The sequence below is a fragment of the Lottia gigantea genome (genome assembly GCF_000327385.1).
Source record: "Lottia gigantea unplaced genomic scaffold LOTGIsca_39, whole genome shotgun sequence".
In the NCBI taxonomy this organism is placed as follows: Eukaryota; Metazoa; Mollusca; class Gastropoda; family Lottiidae; genus Lottia; species Lottia gigantea.
The window spans coordinates 1,001,629-1,022,590 of record NW_008709333.1 but is presented as its reverse complement, the minus strand read 5'-3'; the positions used below and the strand labels follow the sequence as shown (position 1 = coordinate 1,022,590).

The window sequence follows — 20,962 nt, the reverse complement described above, 5'->3', positions numbered from 1 at the left end:
AGGTCAAGGTTGGGTCATGGCGATTTTACAAAAATGTCACCGTGACCTTAAGACGTTTAGATTAAAGGGTGATTATCTCCTTATTTTCTTCCATTTAAAGGGGGACTGACCACTAACTCTAGGGCATGATTAAGACTTGGCGTCAGTGGCGCATCTAGGAAACATAAGGTGAGGGGGATGAGCAGGGGCCATAAAATTACCACACAGGCAATTCTTTCACTATGTAAAATGATAAATTATTTAAAAGTGTGTGTAGGGGGGCGGTCTTGCCTCTTTTTTTGGGCTCCCGTAGGAAAACGCCACATTTTGCGTAAGCCTTTACTGGTATTGATTGCGCAAGGATTAGCCCTAACCAGCCATTAAGCATGTATTATAGCCTATAGTAATATTATACGTACTAACTAGGCTACTAGTTTGGGCCGTCCGCTTATAAATAGACCATAGGAAAAGAGAATTACAGCAACTGTGAGGAAAAGACTGGAAGAATAATTTTGTATGTGGGTATTGCAAAATGATGTTTAAAGACAATTAAGGTTTCCTTAAGGTGTCATTTCATATGATGCAAACTTTAAGCAGGAACAATAAATTACATAAAAACCTCATTAGGAATCCATTTGAAATTTGATTTTTATACGTTTTATATAAATAAAATATATTTGTAATATAAAATTCTACATAACAGACTATATCAATATGATCCATAAATGCATTTCAGTAATAAGAAGTCTCAAATACATGCAATATCATAACATAACACAGAATGTGTTACAGGACTCAACTCGGATTTCCATGAATAAGTCACTATATAGGGCCTATTAGATCCGATGTAATAGGCCTACATGGTATATCTCTCAGGGAATGTCCAAAATATAAGTCCTATATACGTAATGTTTTCTTCATGCCTGAATAATTCTGGCCAGTGACCACAAGAGGGCCAAAGGAGGGAGGGGCATGTCTCTCCAAAAATATGGAATGCTAGAGGCAAAAATACTGACGGCCGTCCGATTTTATCATTGCCCTCCGGATATTTTACTTGATATGATTATGATATCTGATGGACAGGAGTAAGAGAACACTGAACGCTGGTGTCTTTTTTACCCGACTTCCGCCGCTTCACATCCCGTTTCAGGGCAGTCGTTGACAGAGACAGGGCCATGCGAATCTGCGACAGCCAGGGTTTTTCTTTAAAACTGTTTGCGATCACCAAAGATTGGATTGCTCGTTCCCTCTGTGAACCGCCTTTATATTTGGTTAAAAGTTCTATTGTCGGCTCAATTACGTCATCCTCGCGGAGTCCATTGAGGTAGAAGAACGGTCGTGACGTCTGCTCGTTGCTGATCAACGGAAGAGGGATCGGAGCATCACTGGCATGAGACTTAGCAGCCATCTTGGATTTCTTTCCTCGCTGATATCTGCTGCGTTTAGGTTCGTCTGTGACATCGTCAGATTCTGGTTGTTCCGGTTCCTCAGCGATACTCGAACCAAGTGAGGTGTGGTTGGTTTTGCCGCCCTTTTCGCTTCTTTCCGTGGATGGGATACTGAGACTTGGCACGGAGGCAGCTACGTTGCTTTCTGGGGGAATCATGTTAACATTGGGTAAAGACTGAGTCATTGGTTTGGATTGTTTTAGACTCTTGAAGTACGCCTGTTTGTTGTTTTTCGACAATCTTTTAAAACCACCCTTTCCAAGCTTCACGGAGCCTTTTGGCGAGATATTCAACGCTGGCTGAGATTGACTGACAATCCTGTTTTTCTCTCGAATGGGGGGAAGTTTTGTCCCACGATCTCGTTCAGGACTTAAACTTTCTGAATCTTTTTTGGACATATCTGGCGTTGAAGAATTGGACGAGCGACTGGGAGTACCACGATTTTCCGCTCTTGATCTGTTTTCTTTCCATGCTTGTTTAGTACCACTTCCTGGAAACGGATTCTTGGGGACGTCTGTTTTAAAGTTGAAGAGCAACTTCCGGTCTGTAACCAGCGATCTGTCAGTCGGCCTATCGGTTACGGCTACGGTTTTAAAATACTGTTCTGCATCCTCTGCGTTTTCGTCTAATATCAGGGCCAGATTTTGTTTCGCTTTACGCTTCTCCCTTTCTTCGCGGGAAACTTGAGATTTTGGTTTTCCGTTCATGGCACTTTTTGAAAATCCGTCCACGAGAACGCCATGACTGACCAATGGTCCAAAGTCAAAGTTTCGCTTCTTCAGTGAGGATTTGGTTACTCCGTATTTCATGTAGGCTTTTTCTCGACCGAGTTCGCACCACTTCTTTAAGGCTGAGTAGAGCTTGATGCTGATGTAAACAGTTTTAGTGAAATTCACTTTAGTCCATTGTTTAGAGAGAAGATATTGAGCACAGTTATGGACTTTCTGTCTCAGCGCGATGTTCATGGGCAACAACCCGTTTCCGTCTGCCGCCATTAAATGGGTGATGTCGGTATTCACGAACAGTCTTAGCACTCCTAACTGTCCCATTTCAGTTGCTACATGGATTGGAGCCTTTAAACTGTCGATATGAGATAGACCTTTACACCATTGGCGTTGTGGGGGATCGCCCACGGGTTCGTCAGCCCGACCCCCCATTTTTAGCAAAGATCGAGCGAGATCGACGTTACCGAAATGCGAAGCTATATGAAGAGCTACTCGGAGTAAATATCTCCCATGAAGATCGTCCGTGTTGATCTGTTCAATGACCTGCTTCGTGAATCCACGACTTGCCAGGTTGAAAAACTCGTTTAATCCATCCCAGTTTTCCAAACGTAAAGTCCTTCCAGCCTCTATGCTATATATGTCTAGAGTATGACAATCGAACAGTTCTCGTCCGGTATCCGTACACAACCGGAACACTCCGACAGGCAGACCAGTGCGTTTCGACACCATAGATTTCAAATCTTTAACGGACATTGATCCAATATTCAGATCATCAAAAATTGTCAAAGTTTCGTTGTTGTGAGAACATTTTATATAGAGCACTGGATTGTCTTCTTCTTTGAGCTGTATTCGAATGGTCGTTCCAGGCACGATTCCGAGATCACTGAGAACCCACATATCTTGAAGTTCAGCACGAGCGTAGGTTAAACTTATCACGGTTTTGTCGAATTTACACAAATCGTCGGAAATATTGAGTTTTTCTTGAATCACCTTTTTAAAATCCTTAACTCTCATTCCTGGCGAGACCTCGAGGGTTACTCGCTCATTCTCAAATATTCCGAACAGCAACATTTTGGAGTTTATTTCTTGCTTTGTTGGAGACATGGACTGTTTACTGTGCTTTACATGGTTGTCAAATCTGAAAAGACAAAAAAGACATGATTTAGAAGAAAGTTATAAAATAATTGAAAGAATAAAGATTAATATAACTTTTTGACAGTGAAACCCTTCCATATTAATTGAGAATCAATTTCATTGGTTCAACAACTCACAGTAAGCCAATGGAATGCTTGGCAATGTAATTTGCATATTTATATGAGGGACATTTAAGTGAAAAGGTGAACATGTCTTACTACTATTGTTAATCATGTTGAACCAGTGAAATAAGAAAAAGTTTCCGCATTTTTTTCTCTGCCTAATTGAGCTATTGAAGACGGGAGTAGGTCCTGACCATAATTTTTAAAGATTTTCCACGTGTGTGCTCAGTTTCAGTTGATACAATCTCAGGTTTTATCTGATTGGCAGAAAAACAAGACATAAAACGCCTTTCCATTTCAGCTGACTGGCTCAAAGAACAAATTAGTCTATATCAGCTCCAAAAAAAATCAGCTACATGGAGATTTCGCCCGAGTTCAATTGGTCGTGACCGAGTGACCTACCAAATAGCCAATCAGAAGAGGTCGTAACATGTCAAAAAGCAAATCAGAAGGAGTTATACCTACTGGTATTTAATTATAAAGAGGAGTCGATTGAATAATGGTTTTTTACAATGGCTGTTAATTAGGCGATATACTAATGATATAATTCACCTATAAATAACTTTACAAATTATATAATGACATGAATTAGATCGTGACTGGACGAATTCCCCCCCCCCCCCCCCCTCAACAATTCTATGGAGGTAAAAAAAAAGTAAGCTAGTACCGCTGCCATTGCAAACTACATGGCGTTGCCCTTATACAGATACCTCTGGAATATAAGAAAAGTCATCTTCACAATGTCAAGGTATTACGAACTGCATGACTGCAATAGTCATCTTTCTTGTATCACGGAATATAGCGATACATTGGATTGTATGCCAGCGAATACAGAAAGACTATAAACATTATGGCTTATTGTTTACAAACTTTCTGTCGAGAGCTCTGATTGGCTATATTCTCTGGTATACAATCCAATCAAATCGCTGCATTCCGTGTATCAAGAAAGGTGGCGTATAAAACGCAGTTCTTAATACTAATAGCTTGACATTGTGAAGATGCAGAAAAGTATGACGTAAAACTCTATTTATCTTCTGGTGCAAAGAGGCGGTGTATTTTATTGGTAAGGGTTGTCTATAAATTAATCTACAGATAGGTCGTACAAGCCTTATACACCATTGTCATAATACATTCTTGAAGTTTAGCCAACAAGCTAACGACAAATTAATAGGGTGAAGTAGGGGGTATTTTATTCTATTAGGGGTTATTCAACTATTATTTATATTATCTAGACTTAAATAAAAGGTCGTCAGTCGACATAATGAGAATAAAGCCGGTTTGTGGGTGTTTGATATATAAATTGTTAACAGGTTTTTGTATAAAATTAAACACAGATAACATGAGACTATCTTGTCCAACTAGCTCACAAAATACACTTGCTACAAAGACATAGGCCTACCATGACAGTTTTCTGTGGTAAGAATGAGACTAGATCATACCATCTATCATGTCTAACTAGCTTACAGATTGCTTAGTACAATGACAGTTTTCTGTGTCCATCTAGCATGCATATCGCTTGGTACAATGGAAGTTTTCTGAGTCCAACTGGCTAACAGATTGTGCTTGGTACAATGACAGTTTTCAGAGTCCAACTGGCTAACAGATTGTGTTTGGTACAATGACAGTTTTCTGTGTCCATCTAGCATGCATATCGCTTGGTACAATGACAGTTTTCTGTGTCTAACTAGCTAGGAGATTGCTTGGTACAGTAATAGTTTTCTGTGTCTAACTAGTTAGTAGATTGCTTGGCACAATGACAGTTTTCTGTGTCCATCTAACATGCATATCGCTTGGTACAATGGCAGTTTTCAGAGTCCATCTGGCTAACAGATTATTTGGTACAATGACAATTTTCTGTGTCTAGCTAGCATGTAGATTGTTTGGTAAAATGATAGTTGTCTGTGTCTAACTAGCTAGTAGAATGCTTGGTAGAGTGACAGTTTTCTGTGTCTAGCTAGCTAAGAGATTGCTTGGTACAGTAATAGTTTTCTGTGTCTAACTAGTTAGTAGATTGCTTGGTACAGTAATAGTTTTCTGTGTCTAGCTAGCTAGTAGATTGCTTGGTACAGTAATAGTTTTCTGTGTCTAGCTAGCTAGTAGATTGCTTGGTACAGTAATAGTTTTCTGTATCTAACTAGCTAGTAGAATGCTTGGTACAGTGACAGTTTTCTGTGTCTAGCTAGCTATTAGATTGCTTGGTACAATGATAGTTTTCTGTGTCTAACTAGCTAGTAGATTGCTTGGCATACCATAGGGTCTACTATTGTGTCCGACTCATAATATGTGAAACTGAAATAGCCTAATCTCCGTAAAAAAAAAAAACAATTTTTTAAACATCTTCACCTTGAATGATATCTATCCTATAGGGTTGTTCGACAATCCACTTGAAAACTAGTCTATAAGTTCTAAAAACAAATACGATATATTTCAATAACTGTACTGTACACTGTTCATAAAACAATATCTTACATGTTAACACTCCCTTCCTTTTCTACGAACTCTAATTTAATATAGCAGGTTTAGACCCTAGAAGATTATCAATAATATGTGAATAGAGTCGACTGTACTTGAAATATTAATAAAACGTAGCGGATTAACACCAGGTGAGCCCGGATTAGCGTTAATCCAGACTTAATTAGTTAATTTCCCGTTTGACATGGAATCTGATCAAATTATTGGATTTTGAATGATATATCAAGTAGGGAATAAGTAGGCTATAGAAATATTCATATGATATTACAAGGGAGTGAAATTCCAGAGAGAGGGAGGGGGGGGGGGGGGGTGAACTATTTACAAACGGTTCACTATATATGAACTAAATGTATGCGATTTAGCACAAACGGTCTACCATGAAAATTCCGCTAGCGCTCTGTAACATTCGGCTTCACGGAAACTCTCGAGGGTTGCCGAATATATTCAGTCTTTAAGAAATTGCTAGAAGTTGCCGACATCAAAAATGGGTCGACTGGTCAGGTTTACTTCTAAAAAAGGCCAGAAAGATATGAAATATTCATTCTTTTTTTAGGAAAAATTAAGGTGCTTGCCCAGTATTTCAAAACAAATAAACATACAAAGAGCATATTATGATCTTCGATACACATAAAAAGTTTAAAAAAAACTATTTACAATCTCTTTAAATAAATAACTTGTGTTTTAAATTATGTGGATATTGACGTAAATCCAACTGACTGTTGATCTCTGCAATCTTAACAACACGGTATGGTTGGTTTGCCCCACTTTTAATCATTCATAATTCTACCAGCTGCTTAGTTACAAAACATCAGAGAGTTGTGAGGCTAGACTTGATTATAACTACCTGACCAAAAATATAGCTTTTGTTGGCATTCATTGAAAAATAGTTGTAGGCCTAGTAAAATGCAGATCCACATGAATCTGTTCCTATTTTTTTCTTTGGGTTGCTTCAACCGCCATCCGAAATCTAATGGCCTTTTTTTCTTAAAATCGAGTTCACAAGCGTGCTAACCAATATAATCTTTAAAAGAGATTTTACTACAGCATAATATAGAGTAATATGGTCATATCACCCACCGTTAAAAGTACTACGGCCGATATCCACTGGAGAGATACTTGATATTATTCAATATTAGCCTGAATCTCGAATTACATAGAACCCTTATCATTTTATTAGTCGTCTTACGTTTGTTTTAGCAACGGGCATTTAATCTAAACATTTTTTTGTTTTCTTCAGAGTCGAGCGACATATTTTCGTTGTTAAAGGGTCCAGATAAGGAAGTTTCAAATTAAACCTGTTTGAATTTCAATTTTTATTTCATTAGTCCAATATGACATAGAACAGTAGGATATAATACTACATTTCATTTCATTAGTCTAATAAGATACAGAACAGTAGGATATAAAACTCTATTTCATGTCATTAGTTCAATAAGATACAGAACAGTAGGATATAAAACTCTATTTCATTTCATTAGTCCAATAAGATACAGAACAGTAGAATATATAACTACATTTCAATTCATTAGTCCAATAAGATACATAACGGTAGGATATAAAACTCTATTTCATTTCATTCGTCCAATAAGATACAGAACAGTAGAATATATAACTACATTTCATTACATTAGTCCAATAAGATACAGAACAGTAGGATATAAAACTCTATTTCATGTCATTAGTTCAATAAGATACAGAACAGTAGGATATAAAACTCCATTTCATTTCATTAGTCCAATAAGATACAGAACAATAGAATATATAACTACATTTCATTTCATTAGTCCAATAAGGTACAGAACAGTAGGATATAAAACTCTATTTCATGTCATTAGTCCAATAAGATACAGAACAGTAGGATATAAAACTCGATTTGATTTCATTAGTCGAATAAGATACAGAACAGTAGGATATAAAACTCTATTTCATGTCATTAGTCCAATAAGATATAGAGCAGTAGGATATAAAACTCTATTTCATGTCATTAGTTCAATAAGATACAGAACAGTAGAATATATAACTACATTTCATTTCATTAGTCCAATAAGGTACAGAACAGTAGGATATAAAACTCTATTTCATTTCATTAGTCCAATAAGATACAGAACAGTAGGATATAAAACTCCATTTCATTTCATTAGTCCAATAAGATACAGAACAGTAGAATATATAACTACATTTCATTTCATTAGTCCAATAAGGTACAGAACAGTAGGGTATAAAACTCTATTTCATGTCATTAGTCCAATAAGATACAGAACAGTAGGATATAAAACTCTATTTCATGTCATTAGTCCAATAAGATACAGAACAGTAGAATATATAACTACATTTCATTTCATTAGTCCAATAAGGTACAGAACAGTAGGATATAAAACTCTATTTCATGTCATTAGTCCAATAAGATACAGAACAGTAGGGTATAAAACTTCATCTTTTAGGGGTGGGTAGCTACGAACATCATGACATTCGTCTGTATAAAATACACTTCGCGTGAGCACCTGTCTCTACTTCTATAAACTTTTGAACCATCGACTGATAACAAATTAGTGACCCGGTGATTAATTCTCTGTGTCCTTCACCAGAAACTTACTCTGTATTTTAAATTGTCAACATTCAACAGTATTTAGTCCGAAACACAGAACCTGATAACCCATCTGTGCTAGCTATTCTTAATCTGTAGCTATCTGTACCTTATTAGGCTGATGAAATGAATGTAGTTTTATATCCTACTGTTCTGTACCTTATTGGACTAATGAATTGAAATAGAGTTTTATTTTCTACTGTACTGTATCTTATTGGACTTATGTAGTTTTATATCCTACTGTTCTGTACCTTATTGGACTAATGAAATGGAGTTTTATATCCTACTGTTCTGTATCTTATTAGACTAATGAAATGAAATGTAGTTTTATATCCTACTGTTCTGTATCTTATTGGACTAATGAATTGAAATGTAATTTTATATTCTACTGTTTTGTACCTTATTGGACTTACCTTATTGGACTAATGAATTGAAATGTAGTTTTATATCCTACTGTTCTGTACCTTATTGGACTAATGAAATAGAGTTTTATATCCTACTGTTCTGTACCTTATTGGACTAATGAATTGAACTGTAGTTTTATATTCTACTGTTCTGTACCTTATTGGACTAATGAAATGGAATAGAGTTTTATATCCAACTGTTCTGTATCTTATTAGACTAATGAAATGAAATGTAGTTTTATATCCTGCTGTTCTGTATCTTATCGAACTAATGAAATGAAATAGAGTTTTATATCCTGCTGTTCTGTATCTTATCGAACTAATGAAATGAAATGTAGTTTTATATCCTACCGTTATGTATCTTATTGGACTAATGAAATGAAATTTAATTATTTAAGATATCAAAACTTTTATTTCATATCTTCTGCACGTAACGTTAATCAAACGCTGGACAGTAGACGTAGATAAGTATCCAGTTGACACAAGTAAGAGTGATTTGGATTATGATATTTACAAACTGTTATCTAGAAATTGACTAAATAAACTCTGGTCGAGTGTGGTAATGTTCTTTAGAAGAGGTAATATTGAAATATCTCTAATCATTTCTAAGTTATATTTATATTACCCCTTATATCTCAAACAGGTTATCTTAAAGGGAAAGGGTCATCTAATCTAAAAGTGTTTCGGATATCAAATCCTCATCTGGACAGCTGTATTGGAAAAGGAGGGGGGGGGGGGGGGGGGGGGGGGGGGGGGTCATATCGTCATATTGTGGGGTTTCAATCTTTTTCTTAACATTACCTCTTGATCTTCTACACCCCACGAAAATCTCATAATTCCTTTGAAAATTCTTCAAACTAAGAATTTTACTCACTATTTCTATATATATCTTTTCTATATATCATGAGTATCTTCAATGGATGAGTCGTCATTTTAACATTCAAACACAGATAATTCTGGACACTGTACCCAAATATATCACTTTATACAAGTATAGTCATCTCAATTCGTATCCAAACGACGTCGATAAACCCCACCCTAACCAAGTGAGCTACAGCACTCCCCAATCAGTGAATGAGAAGGTAAAATCAATAAACTGAATCAAGTTAAAGATCGATAGTTGTTAATCAATTAGGGTATGATTATCAATATATCGATCTGGATATTAAACACCGATATATATTATATTCTATTATTCTTGTATTCAGCGGGCTGTAATAAACATGATATTTCTAATGAATATGATATTTAGGTTAATATCCTGTCAATATTCACTCGATATGTGAGATTTTTTTGAAAGGTTTGGTATATTTAATGATTTAATGGGGTTGTCAAGGATTCGTGAAAGGGGGGGGGGGGATTAATGGACTAGTTAAAATTACTTTGGGTAGTCTATGTTAACAATTTATAGGCTAATAGTACTCGCAATTAAAAGGCCTGCTTTTTTAGGTACCCATTTTAGAACATGGAGGAAAATGTTATTTTTTGAGGTAGAGTGAACAGGTCAAAACATAATCACCCCGCCCCACACCTCATACTACACTTAAAAAAATGACAACCTTGTAGATATCCACAGTGTGACCTTCTGGAACCTCAGCGACACTATCAGAAAAATCATTGCTTTGGAATGCCTTTAATTTGCAAGATGAAATTAAGTTCTACTTCTTACTCTTCTGTACCTCGTCAAAACTTGTGAAGACGGATAAAGTCATGCAAAATGTACAATGAGGGAAATTTAGGTTCCCAAGGAGTAAAAAACAGATCTTACCTACTGGAGTTTAAACCTATAACTGATTATGACTAAAATACAATATTTGACTCGGTATCTACCTACTTATAATCAGATTTGATAGGCTTCAATAACTTCTTACAGTAGTCAACAAGATTATCGTCATTCAGGTCGCTACAGGCTATATAAAGACAGTCGTACCGTAGCCGAATAATGATAGAGATCAGAGGATTATCGTCCTTCAGGTCGCTACAGGCCTTAAAATGAGAATGACAGAGATTAGGGATTAATCCTCCTTCAGGTCGCTACAGGAGATACTGGTACATTACTGTAATAGTAGAATGTCGGAGATCAGGGGATTATCGTCTTTCAGATCGCTGCATACCTTACAGATAGACCAAGTTGTAGAGTTGCTCCGGAACCTTGCTGAATTCGGCGTCTTTCAAGACGCTTCAAGCTATATCGGTACAGAAATTTACTAGTAGAATGCCAAAAATCATGGGATTAACGTCCTTCAGGTCGGTACAGGAAATGCAGGTACATCACAGGTGTGGAATTGAAGCCTACTTCTGTTCAAGTGTGGAGATTAACGTTCATCAGGTTTCTACGAGTACAGTACTGTACGTACTAATAAAATGACCGAGTTTAGGGGATTATCGTCTACGGGCAATAAAAGTAGAGCAAAGGTACGTGTCCAAGTTCGGAGATTGAGAGGGATTAGTTCAAATTCCCCCCTTTGGGTCGGAACAGGAAATTCAGGGACATCACGGATATGGAATTGTACTATGACTGAGGGATTAACATCTTTCGAGACTAGACAGGCTACAGTGAATACAATCCTACACACAAAATTTCTTGAAAATCTGAACAAAACAACATTCCATTGCATTCAAATGCCAAACTTGTAATGGAATTGGTCGGTAGTAAGATTTTTTTCAAGGTGACAGTCCATTTTTTTGTGACCCCCTGTAGCTTGGAACCAGATCATTACAATGTGGGCGTAAGGGAATCACCAGCATGATCCATACGAGAGCAACCAAGTCAATCCCAGAGGATTATCCAGTTTAAGAGTTAAGAGTGATTATTATGTATTCAATTATTAATGTGCGAATATACATACCTTTGCCCACAGATCAAAGACCGTCACCAGGTGTGACTAAATTGACAAACTGGAAAAAAATATTGACACGACCCCGTTTCTCAAAAATTCGTACGACAAAACTTGCCCGTTAAGTGAAGAAAAACGTTATTGTTGTCGTTATCAAATCGTTAGTTTATAACGTTTACGCTCGCACGTTAATCTGTGAATTTTGAGAAATGCGTTCCTGACAGAGACGTCATAAATGAATAGTGTCCGTTGAAGGGACAGTTTCGCCATCCGTCTGACCAATCGTACCTCAGTCTTAGTATCAGTAATAGTGTTCACAGCTCACCTTCGAATCATAGTGTGTTCAGATTTACCCGCGTTTCAATACTAACGTGACGACTCGTCTTTTCTCGAGACTGTCATAAATAAAAAAGACAATAAATAAGAAACAGTAAGTGAAATTCTCAGTTTGAAGTATTTTTGAAGTAATTACGCAGTTCTAGTACTTCTGAAATCTTTTGATATCTGGAGACCTAAATCAACTCGAAAATGGCGAATCTATCCCAGTCTTAGAAACCCTGACTCAATCTATAGACAATGTGATACATCGAGTAGGGGTAGTAAAATTGTCAAGGGGGCTTACAGACGATTCTTTGTCTATAACTAGACGTGCTGGGCCAGATGCAGTTTCTGGGAGGGCCACAGTCGCCCAAAACTGCATCTGTGCCAGCACTCCTATTTATTACGGAAAAAATTAAAATTAAAATTTTTTGAATAATGAATTTAAGACTTTTATTGGTTAACAAAAATCTGTTTCAACCAATCAAATGCCTCACAGGCTTGTTTCTGCTATCTGATTGGATATAATATACTGGATATAGAGTATAATTACATGTAATATAATTGAATTAGAGTCTATATCAGTTGGCTTGAGCAGACTTTTCATCTACCAACTAACTAACTAGCCAAACTAATCTGGTCTTACCTATACCTCAGACATGATATCCAGACACAAGAGGTCATATTTTATAGAGGCTCCTCAAATCCAATTTAGGATCATCAGTTTATGAGAATTTTCACCATTCTAAAGCAAAATTTGTCAGAACTTTTTGTACCTACAGAAAGCTCTTGTAAGGTTCTCTTCCATCGCAAGACTAGCTGTCCTGATGAGGATGTTTTATCTAAAACGTGTCAGCAGCATAAGATGGGCTCAAGTATAATGATTTTAAGTAAGATTTTGTAAGATTGAGTTTTCAGACTATTAATAAATGTGACACACATTAAAGGGACAGATGTGCCATTTTATTGACCAATCATACCTTAGTCTCGGAAACGTGAATTTTTTTAGATCAGGCAATCAGTAATATTGTTCACAGCTCATCATCGAAATTTGAGCCTTCAAATCCATGTGTGTCCAGAATTATCTGCATTTGAAAACACTGAAAACACATCTATAGAAATAGGAAAAGAATTTCCTAGTTTGAGATATATTTGAAGGAATTATGAGATTCCTACATTTGTAGTACTTCTGAAGACTATTGATAAATAGTAAAGATGCAAATCAACGCCCCAAAATGGCACACCTGTCCCTTTAAGAATAATAACTGAACAGAAAACTGATTACTAATTAAATGATCAGTTAAAAAAAATTGTTTTTATAATGCCACAAAGATATTGGTTCATACAACCTCATTTAAATCAACTTGGCTGCCACTGGCAGAGTCAGCAAGATATTAAAAAGGCTAAGAAAAACACATTTGGGAAGCCAAAACAAAATGGCTGACGAAAATCGGCAAAAATTGTTTATATGGCAGTACATTTATCACAAATTTATCACGTTTTGGCATTATATTTTTTCACTAACTTCCTAGATATCCATTCTCACTTTTATGTTTACTTTCCAAATAAAACTTAGGAATTTTACAATTGAAGGATGTTCCGTCACGCCTCTCCATCCGATAACTACCCCTGAAATATAGTAATAAGAGTGAAGAAAGAAGTTCATAAAAACTGAGGTTACAAATAAAGATATCTGGGCTCCATTTCTCTAAATATCGTAGATTAACGTACGAGAGAAAACGCTCTAAATTAAAGTTTTTCATCAATTAACATGCAAGTTTACACAAATTTGTACAAAACTGAGTCCTGCTAGAAATAAACTATTGTATGAGCAAAATAAAAGTTTTTAAGAGAATTGGAATATCAGCCTCAAAATAGTACTGATAGTCTTAGAATGTCTTTATGTTGATAAAATATAATATTTTGTAAGTTTTCATTGAAAAGAAACTCATTTCCCTCCTAGAAATTTCAACCCAAAAAAGTCACAAATTTTGGCCTAATAAAGCAAATTTTGAAGACATAATGTTTACCGTATCTTTCCGAATATAATGTGCAAGCGTGTATAATGCGCACCCCTTCCTTACCCCATCAAAATCCATTTCATTTACCCGTATATAATGCGCACCCCTTGTTGACAAAAATTTGAGGTTGGAGATGGCATAACACAGACACCAAAATAGTGAGTGATAACAAGGTATATTCCACGTATCACCTCACTTCGACTAACATGAAAATTTTGTACAATATTTCTTCAGTCATTTTAAAATTAACCATCATTTGTTATTTCTTTCCCTGTGAAAATGAGTCTAAGTTGACAAGATCACACGCGTAAGATTCTCGATTCATAAGACAAAACTTCTTCTGTAAGGAGCCCATTTTGGGGTAAAAAAACTGTGCATTATATTCGGAAATATATGGTATATTTTTATGCTAGTAGTGTATTACGATGGTATAGAATAGTATAGTATAGAAACAATGTAGGAGTACTATAAACTACACTTACCACATATACCCACTGCCTGCATGTAGAACAACATGACTACTATATTGGTAAGCTTTATATGTTGGGTCTTCTCCTGATAATATTGGTTGCTGTAAAAATACATAAAATACAATAAAAGGAATAAAAAACAAATAAAGTAAAATTTGATTAGTATTTCGTTCCTTTTTTAATAGCTTTTATTTTAATACAGACACTTCAGTTAGGGTCTAGCGACAGCCCTCTTGAACGTTCGTCAAAATAACCTTTTGACCTAACCTGATAAACACAGCATCACAAAATGCCAGCTCTGGACAGAGTGGAAATTTGATTGGTTAAAACAGACATCATCAAGTTAGGTCAAAAGGTTAATTTGACGAATGTTCAAGAGGGCTGTTGTTAGACCCTAAATACATAAATTAGTACATAAGGCTACAGAAATATGTTAGTTGGCAAATATCTGGGATAAATTGTTCTGAACTTAAGATACACTAAAAAATAGGACAATCCATTCAGGGCAAATTGACAATATTTTGGTAGCTCGGCTCATGCTCCAGACAAGTTTTGAATACACAATCCTCATCAGGACAACTACTTTTGGAAATAGGAGTTGGCGTACAAATATAAGACTTAAGGTCAGATAATTGACTAGTGCTCATCTAATACTGCAGACATGTTTTGAATACACAATCCTCATCAGGACAGTTAGTTTTATTAATTGAGGTTAACTCTTCAAATAGGAAATGAAATGAAATGAAGAAATTTTACGCACTACTTTTCTGCACATAATTAGGCTAATGAAGACGGCCAACACCATGCAGTGTACAGTGAGGGAAATTTTGACAGGTCAGCAGCATTAGCCTACTGCTTTTTTCGATTTCCAACTGTCCAGGGATCTCTAAGGCACAGCCTGTATTCACTAATAGGAGCAAGGAGAAGAGAAAATAGAAATTTGTAACTTCTGTTAAGAATACTAAATATTTCTAACAAATCAGCCACTCACTTCTCCCAGCACCCCTCTGCCAGTGACTCTATCAATGGACCCAGTTAAAGACATGATTTTCCATGCTCTTTCACGTAATTGTACAGTTTCTTCCCCAAGGTTCTCTAATCTAACACAATAACGCCACTGGAATAAAAAATAACACTTAAACATTGTCATGTAGACCCTAGGGATGTTGAAAAGACCTTATTCATGTGTCGGCCATATTAAATCTAGAATGCTGCTCAAATGCAAACAACCCAAATGTCACTGCAGTAAAATCACTAAAGCCTCCTCCAATCCTAAAACTAATCATATTAATATCATTAAAATCAGAGTTGATAAAGCTATTTAATGATACTTTCAGATGAATTTTACCATTACACATTTCTGAGAAAGGGCAGGTTCATTGTGTGCATTGCCCCACCCCCACTCCCTATAGCTACTGGCCTGATAATTGGTAGGGTGCAAATCAATGCCATGGATGTCCCTGAAACACATTAAAAGATTAAAAATCTATTTTACAATCTCTTTAATTAGTAACATAACTTCTACTTACATAATATTCAAAATGGGTTTGTCTTGTTTTCTGAAATACAAAAAAAAAAATACATTTTAACATCCAGTTTTACTGAAGCTTCTAACTTTTGACATGTTTCAGTAAGTTTGACCTAGAGATGGGTTTAAATTTCAATTACATCCTCGTGAAAAATTCTAAATTATTTGTCACTATGTATAATATGCATTACCAGTTTAGCACGCCCTTTTTAGAATTAAAAAACTTCTCATTATACACTTCCTTTTGTGGAAATGGAAATGAGATAGTGTGTTATTAATATCTGAACAATCAGATTGCGGTTAAGTTACAACAGAAAACATTTTTTATTGGACAATATTTAGACATGAATACGTAATTGTATTACCACAGATTCGAGGAAGTATGACTAATGGGGGTGTGGTTTGGACGAATGGGGGTGTGGTTTGGATGCGATGACTACAATAAATGATCTTAACTTGTATTTCTGATACCAAATCCACCATCAGGACAATAAGAAACATGGAAAGAGAAAAGTATAATGACCTTTTTGCCCAAATAAAAGGGAATAACTGTGACTCTGATATTTTCTGTTGTTTCACGACGAACTTCAGACAGCTGTAACTCAGTGATGTTTTTATCATGCCATGTTCGTAACATTTCTGTCATAACAAAAGGAGGTGCTGGAAAAAATATATTCACATAAAATTCGTCAAAATAATAAATAATATATAATAAATATATCTAACATAATAAACAGAGCATCACATAATGCCAGCTCTGGAGAGGGTGGAAATTTGATTGGTTAAAACAGACATCATCAAGTTAGGACAAAAGGTTAATTAAAGTATATTCACATAAAATTTTTGGTTGTTTTGTTGATTTGGCTATATTTTCTGAACATAAAACGGCAGCAGAAATGTCATTTTTTTTCTAAATTTTCAAATCAAAAGAAATTTAGCTAATTTATTGCAGACAAAAGTGATACTAAAAGTAAAATATACAAAGAGAACCCATTCCATTTAATTCTAAAAGCTTATTCAACCAATGAAATAACAATGTTTACTGACAATATGTGTCCATACATGGCAAGTGGTAGGGTTCAATTTAAGCTGTATCACATCGCAATCATAAATAAGTTCTCGCTACGCCTCACAATAACCTCGTGTGCAACTGGCGGATAAATCAGGCTTCTTTCAAATATTAGATCATGTGACAATAGCCCAATTTTCATCACCATTGTTGACATCTGACTAGTCTCTGACACCCAGACTTCTGTCTACAACGAGGACAGAGTCTACAAGGGAGATAACTAACTTCTAACGAACTAGCCTATATATTTTGTAACGCGGATGTAACTTCTGCCTAACAATTACAGAAGATTTTCTTCCAGCTGCATACAAAGTTATTGTAAGACAATGGCCCCCGTAGATGGGACTATATCGCATCGCAGTTTGCGATCCTATCTTTCCTTTCATAAGCCAAATTAACATTTACCACGTCTATCTGCGAATCAAATCTAATTATATATTTGAAAGTTTACTACTAGAACATTGCTACCAAATTTTTAAGGAATGTGAATCAAAATATAACTTGATTAGCCACAACAAAACTTTGGTGTGATAAATTGACAAATTTTTCAATCTTAATTGAACCCTAGAGTGGCGGCATAAAAACTGGTAATCATACTTACAGCTTTCAGGATCATAAAGTAAAAACTTATTAAAACATTGATTAACTATTGGTGTTTTCTCTTTACTGTGATAAGGTATAATATCATCATGAGCTACGTAATCTAAACCTGAAAAACACAATTTAAAGGGATATTCTACTTTTTTTGTATAACATTTTTATTATCAAAGATAGTGGACCACAGCCATATAGTTTCATCAAAATCGGTTGAAAACTAAGAGAGTAATAGCATATTCAAGATTTTGGGGCAAGGTCGATCGGAGCTTCATCGGTCGAAAACAAATTCAAACTTGATCTTCGTTTTATGAATATGTATACACATACCAAATTTCATTTGATTCCATCAAAAAATCTAGTTTTTAGAGCGTTTACAAGCAAATGTTGATGGACGGACGGACAGGGGTGCCGACAATATACGTCCACATAGAGAGATGTGGACGTATAAAAACTAAAATTATTTCTCAAGTATGCTATTTATATATACGTATCTTTTTGATCAAACTGAATTTGTTTTAAAAAGGAGAGTGCTCATTGTCTGAACTATTCCACTGTCACTAAATTAAAAGTATGATATATAGACACGGCTTTATGGAACAACAATTACTGGTTAAAGTTTTATGCAACGCTTCATAATATTGGCAAAATTCATCACTGCGATATATTACAGAGTGCTAGCGTAACAATCACTAAGGAAAGTAGGATATAAATAAATAATCAATACACCTACCTCTGATCCTGTTTGACACCACACCTTGCTCAATAAATGTTACTGATTCAGCTCGAATTCTCTAAAATATATTCACAAAATATTCTAGAAATGCAAAAAATCAAGATCGATTTTGATTGGCTAAAATAGCGTAGTGATTTTCAGGCAGTCAAATCACTGTTTAATCAAAAATTTACAAGATTAAATAGTTTTCATTTCAAAAAAAATAATTCTACTCTAATCTACATAAAATGACTGACTGGATACACTTACAATATATGGATAGTCTCTTTCATCCATTAATACTTCATAATACGTCTGTTTTTTACCTGTAACTTGGGAAGAATCAGATGTAGTTTTTTCATCTTGACTTCTAGATAAAAAACAATTCAAATATTTACAAAATAGTTCAGAAATCAAAGATAATCAAACCACATCCCATGACAAGACATGAGAAAAGGGACAGCTTCGCCATTTTTAGGGGTTTATTTGAGTCTTGAATATATGTAAATAGTCTTCAGAAATACTAGATATGCAAAAAAAATCGTACTATTCCTGCAAAAATATCAATCAATCCCCCAAAATGGTGAAATCTGTCCTTTTAAAGCCACTAAACTCATTGACAAAGAGTGACAGAAATTTCAAATTAGCACGTTCAGTCAGATATACAAATTGAAAGTAATTTAAGGAAAACTTACTCTAGCCACTGAACAAAACGGCAAAGAGCGAAAAAAATATTAAAAATTGCCAAAACCTACTTTTCTTCCCGTTTAGTGACTTTATCATGGTCATAAACTGTCACCCTCCATGGGTTTAACACAATACCTCGATAACCCAACACTTTATGTAGAAAAAGCTGAAAATAAAAAAAAATACTGATTTTTAGGGTTTTTATTTTAGTCTAGAATATATGTATAAGTCTTCAGAAGAACTAAAGTGTACAAAAATCACATAATTCCTTTAAAGACACTTCAAACTAGGAATTTTACTCACTATTTCTATATAGTTATGTCTTTTCTATATATCACAGAGTATCTTAAATTGACGAGTCGTCATTTTAACATTCAAACACAGATAATTCTGGACACTCCTGGATTTGAAGGCTCCAATTTCGACAATGAGATGAACACTATTACTGATTAGCTCAGCTATAAAATTTCAGTTTCTGAGACTACAGTATGATTGGTAAAGAAATGACACCCTTAATTAAAAACAGTATTTTAGTTGATGACGTAACTAGGCTATTGTATTTGTAGTTTGTTGCCTACTCTCTGATAACAATGATTTCTAAATTGAATTTTGGTAATAATTTTCATATGAATTGAAATATCAACTATAAAATACTACTGAATGTCTTAGATTGTCTTTGGGTTGATGAAAATGTTAACCACTGGAAAAGTTATTTGTAAACATGGTTTTATAGAGAAGAATTTTGAGTCCGAAAAAGCAGGTCATTTTCACGAGAATTTTCTGGGAGGGAAGTGTATCTATTCTAAATGTAAAATCACTGAACCTTATATTTCTATGGGCCCAAAGACATTCTAAGACAAATGGCATAAAATTAAAAATGTTTTTAATATTTATGAAATGAGAGAAAAAATTCAATTCAAAGCTCATCGTAGTCAGACAGTACACTAAGTGAATTAACAAATTACCTGGCCAACTTCGTATGCTTTGCCTTCTTCTTTGATGGGCTCCAACTGACCTACCTCCTCATATCTACAATTATAGCAATCAAACACAATCAAGTTTCCTTAGACTTGAAATTGGGTCTTGAACATAAGTAATTAGTCTTCAGAAGTAATATGAAAAGTTGCATAATTCCTCCAAAAATACTTCAAACTAGGAACTTCACATTCTACTTCTATAGTAAGACTAGGTGACAAAGGCTACAAATGGGAAATGCTATTCTGATAGGACACATTGTCATCTTATACCTTGACTGCAATAGTCACCTTTCTTGTATCATGGAAGTTTGTAAATGCAGTGATTTGCATGGATTGTGCCTTAATGTTTGCTGTGCTGTCATTGGCTGTATTCAATGGCATACAATCCAATCATTTAGCTGTATTCTGTGAAACAAGAAAAGTGTCTATTGATGTCAAGGTATAAGGCGAAGTTCATAGACATAATAGCTAAACATTGTGAAGATGGACAGGACAATGCCCAGAGAACCAAGTAGAGAAGATTTATTTTGAATGTTCAGCTGAGACTCTTGATATGAAAGTCTCTGATAGATCTATACTGGGTATAAGTGAGCTATGGCACTGACACTTGATTCTAATCTATGACATCACAGTATCTGACAGTACAGCAACTCAAATTCCTCTTAGATTTTTTTTATGACCTTTTGGCTTTGGCTCAGAATATCACGCGTAGTCGTAATGCAAACCATAACAATTGCAGTTGATAGCAAAAATAAACGGAAACAATCGCATCCAATACCTTGTAGATGAATATCTGCATTGTGAACGTTGGTTTTGCAGTGGAATCAAAACACGAAATGAGATTCTGCGTATGAAAAAGGCCATGTTTATACTGGAAG

The 20,962-nt window shown here is 35.3% G+C and overlaps 2 protein-coding genes across 2 annotated transcripts; both read right to left on the bottom strand.

The window, feature by feature from the left end:
- Positions 1–1,042: 1,042 nt before the first annotated feature.
- LOTGIDRAFT_122017 (hypothetical protein) lies at positions 1,043–3,223 on the bottom strand (the record flags this gene model as incomplete). Its single annotated transcript, XM_009059438.1, has 2 exons — positions 1,043–1,475; positions 1,965–3,223. The coding sequence occupies 2 exons, from the start codon at positions 3,221–3,223 to the stop codon at positions 1,043–1,045; spliced, it is 1,692 nt and encodes a 563-aa protein (XP_009057686.1).
- A 10,320-nt stretch (positions 3,224–13,543) lies between these two features.
- Positions 13,544–20,138, bottom strand: LOTGIDRAFT_121872 (hypothetical protein; the record flags this gene model as incomplete). Its single annotated transcript, XM_009059437.1, has 9 exons — positions 13,544–13,652; positions 14,527–14,615; positions 15,506–15,649; positions 16,542–16,702; positions 17,713–17,850; positions 18,463–18,499; positions 18,691–18,787; positions 19,176–19,273; positions 20,073–20,138. Coding segments are annotated over 9 exons (939 nt in total), but the record flags the coding sequence as incomplete, so codon positions are not given.
- Between the last annotated feature and the right edge of the window lie 824 nt (positions 20,139–20,962).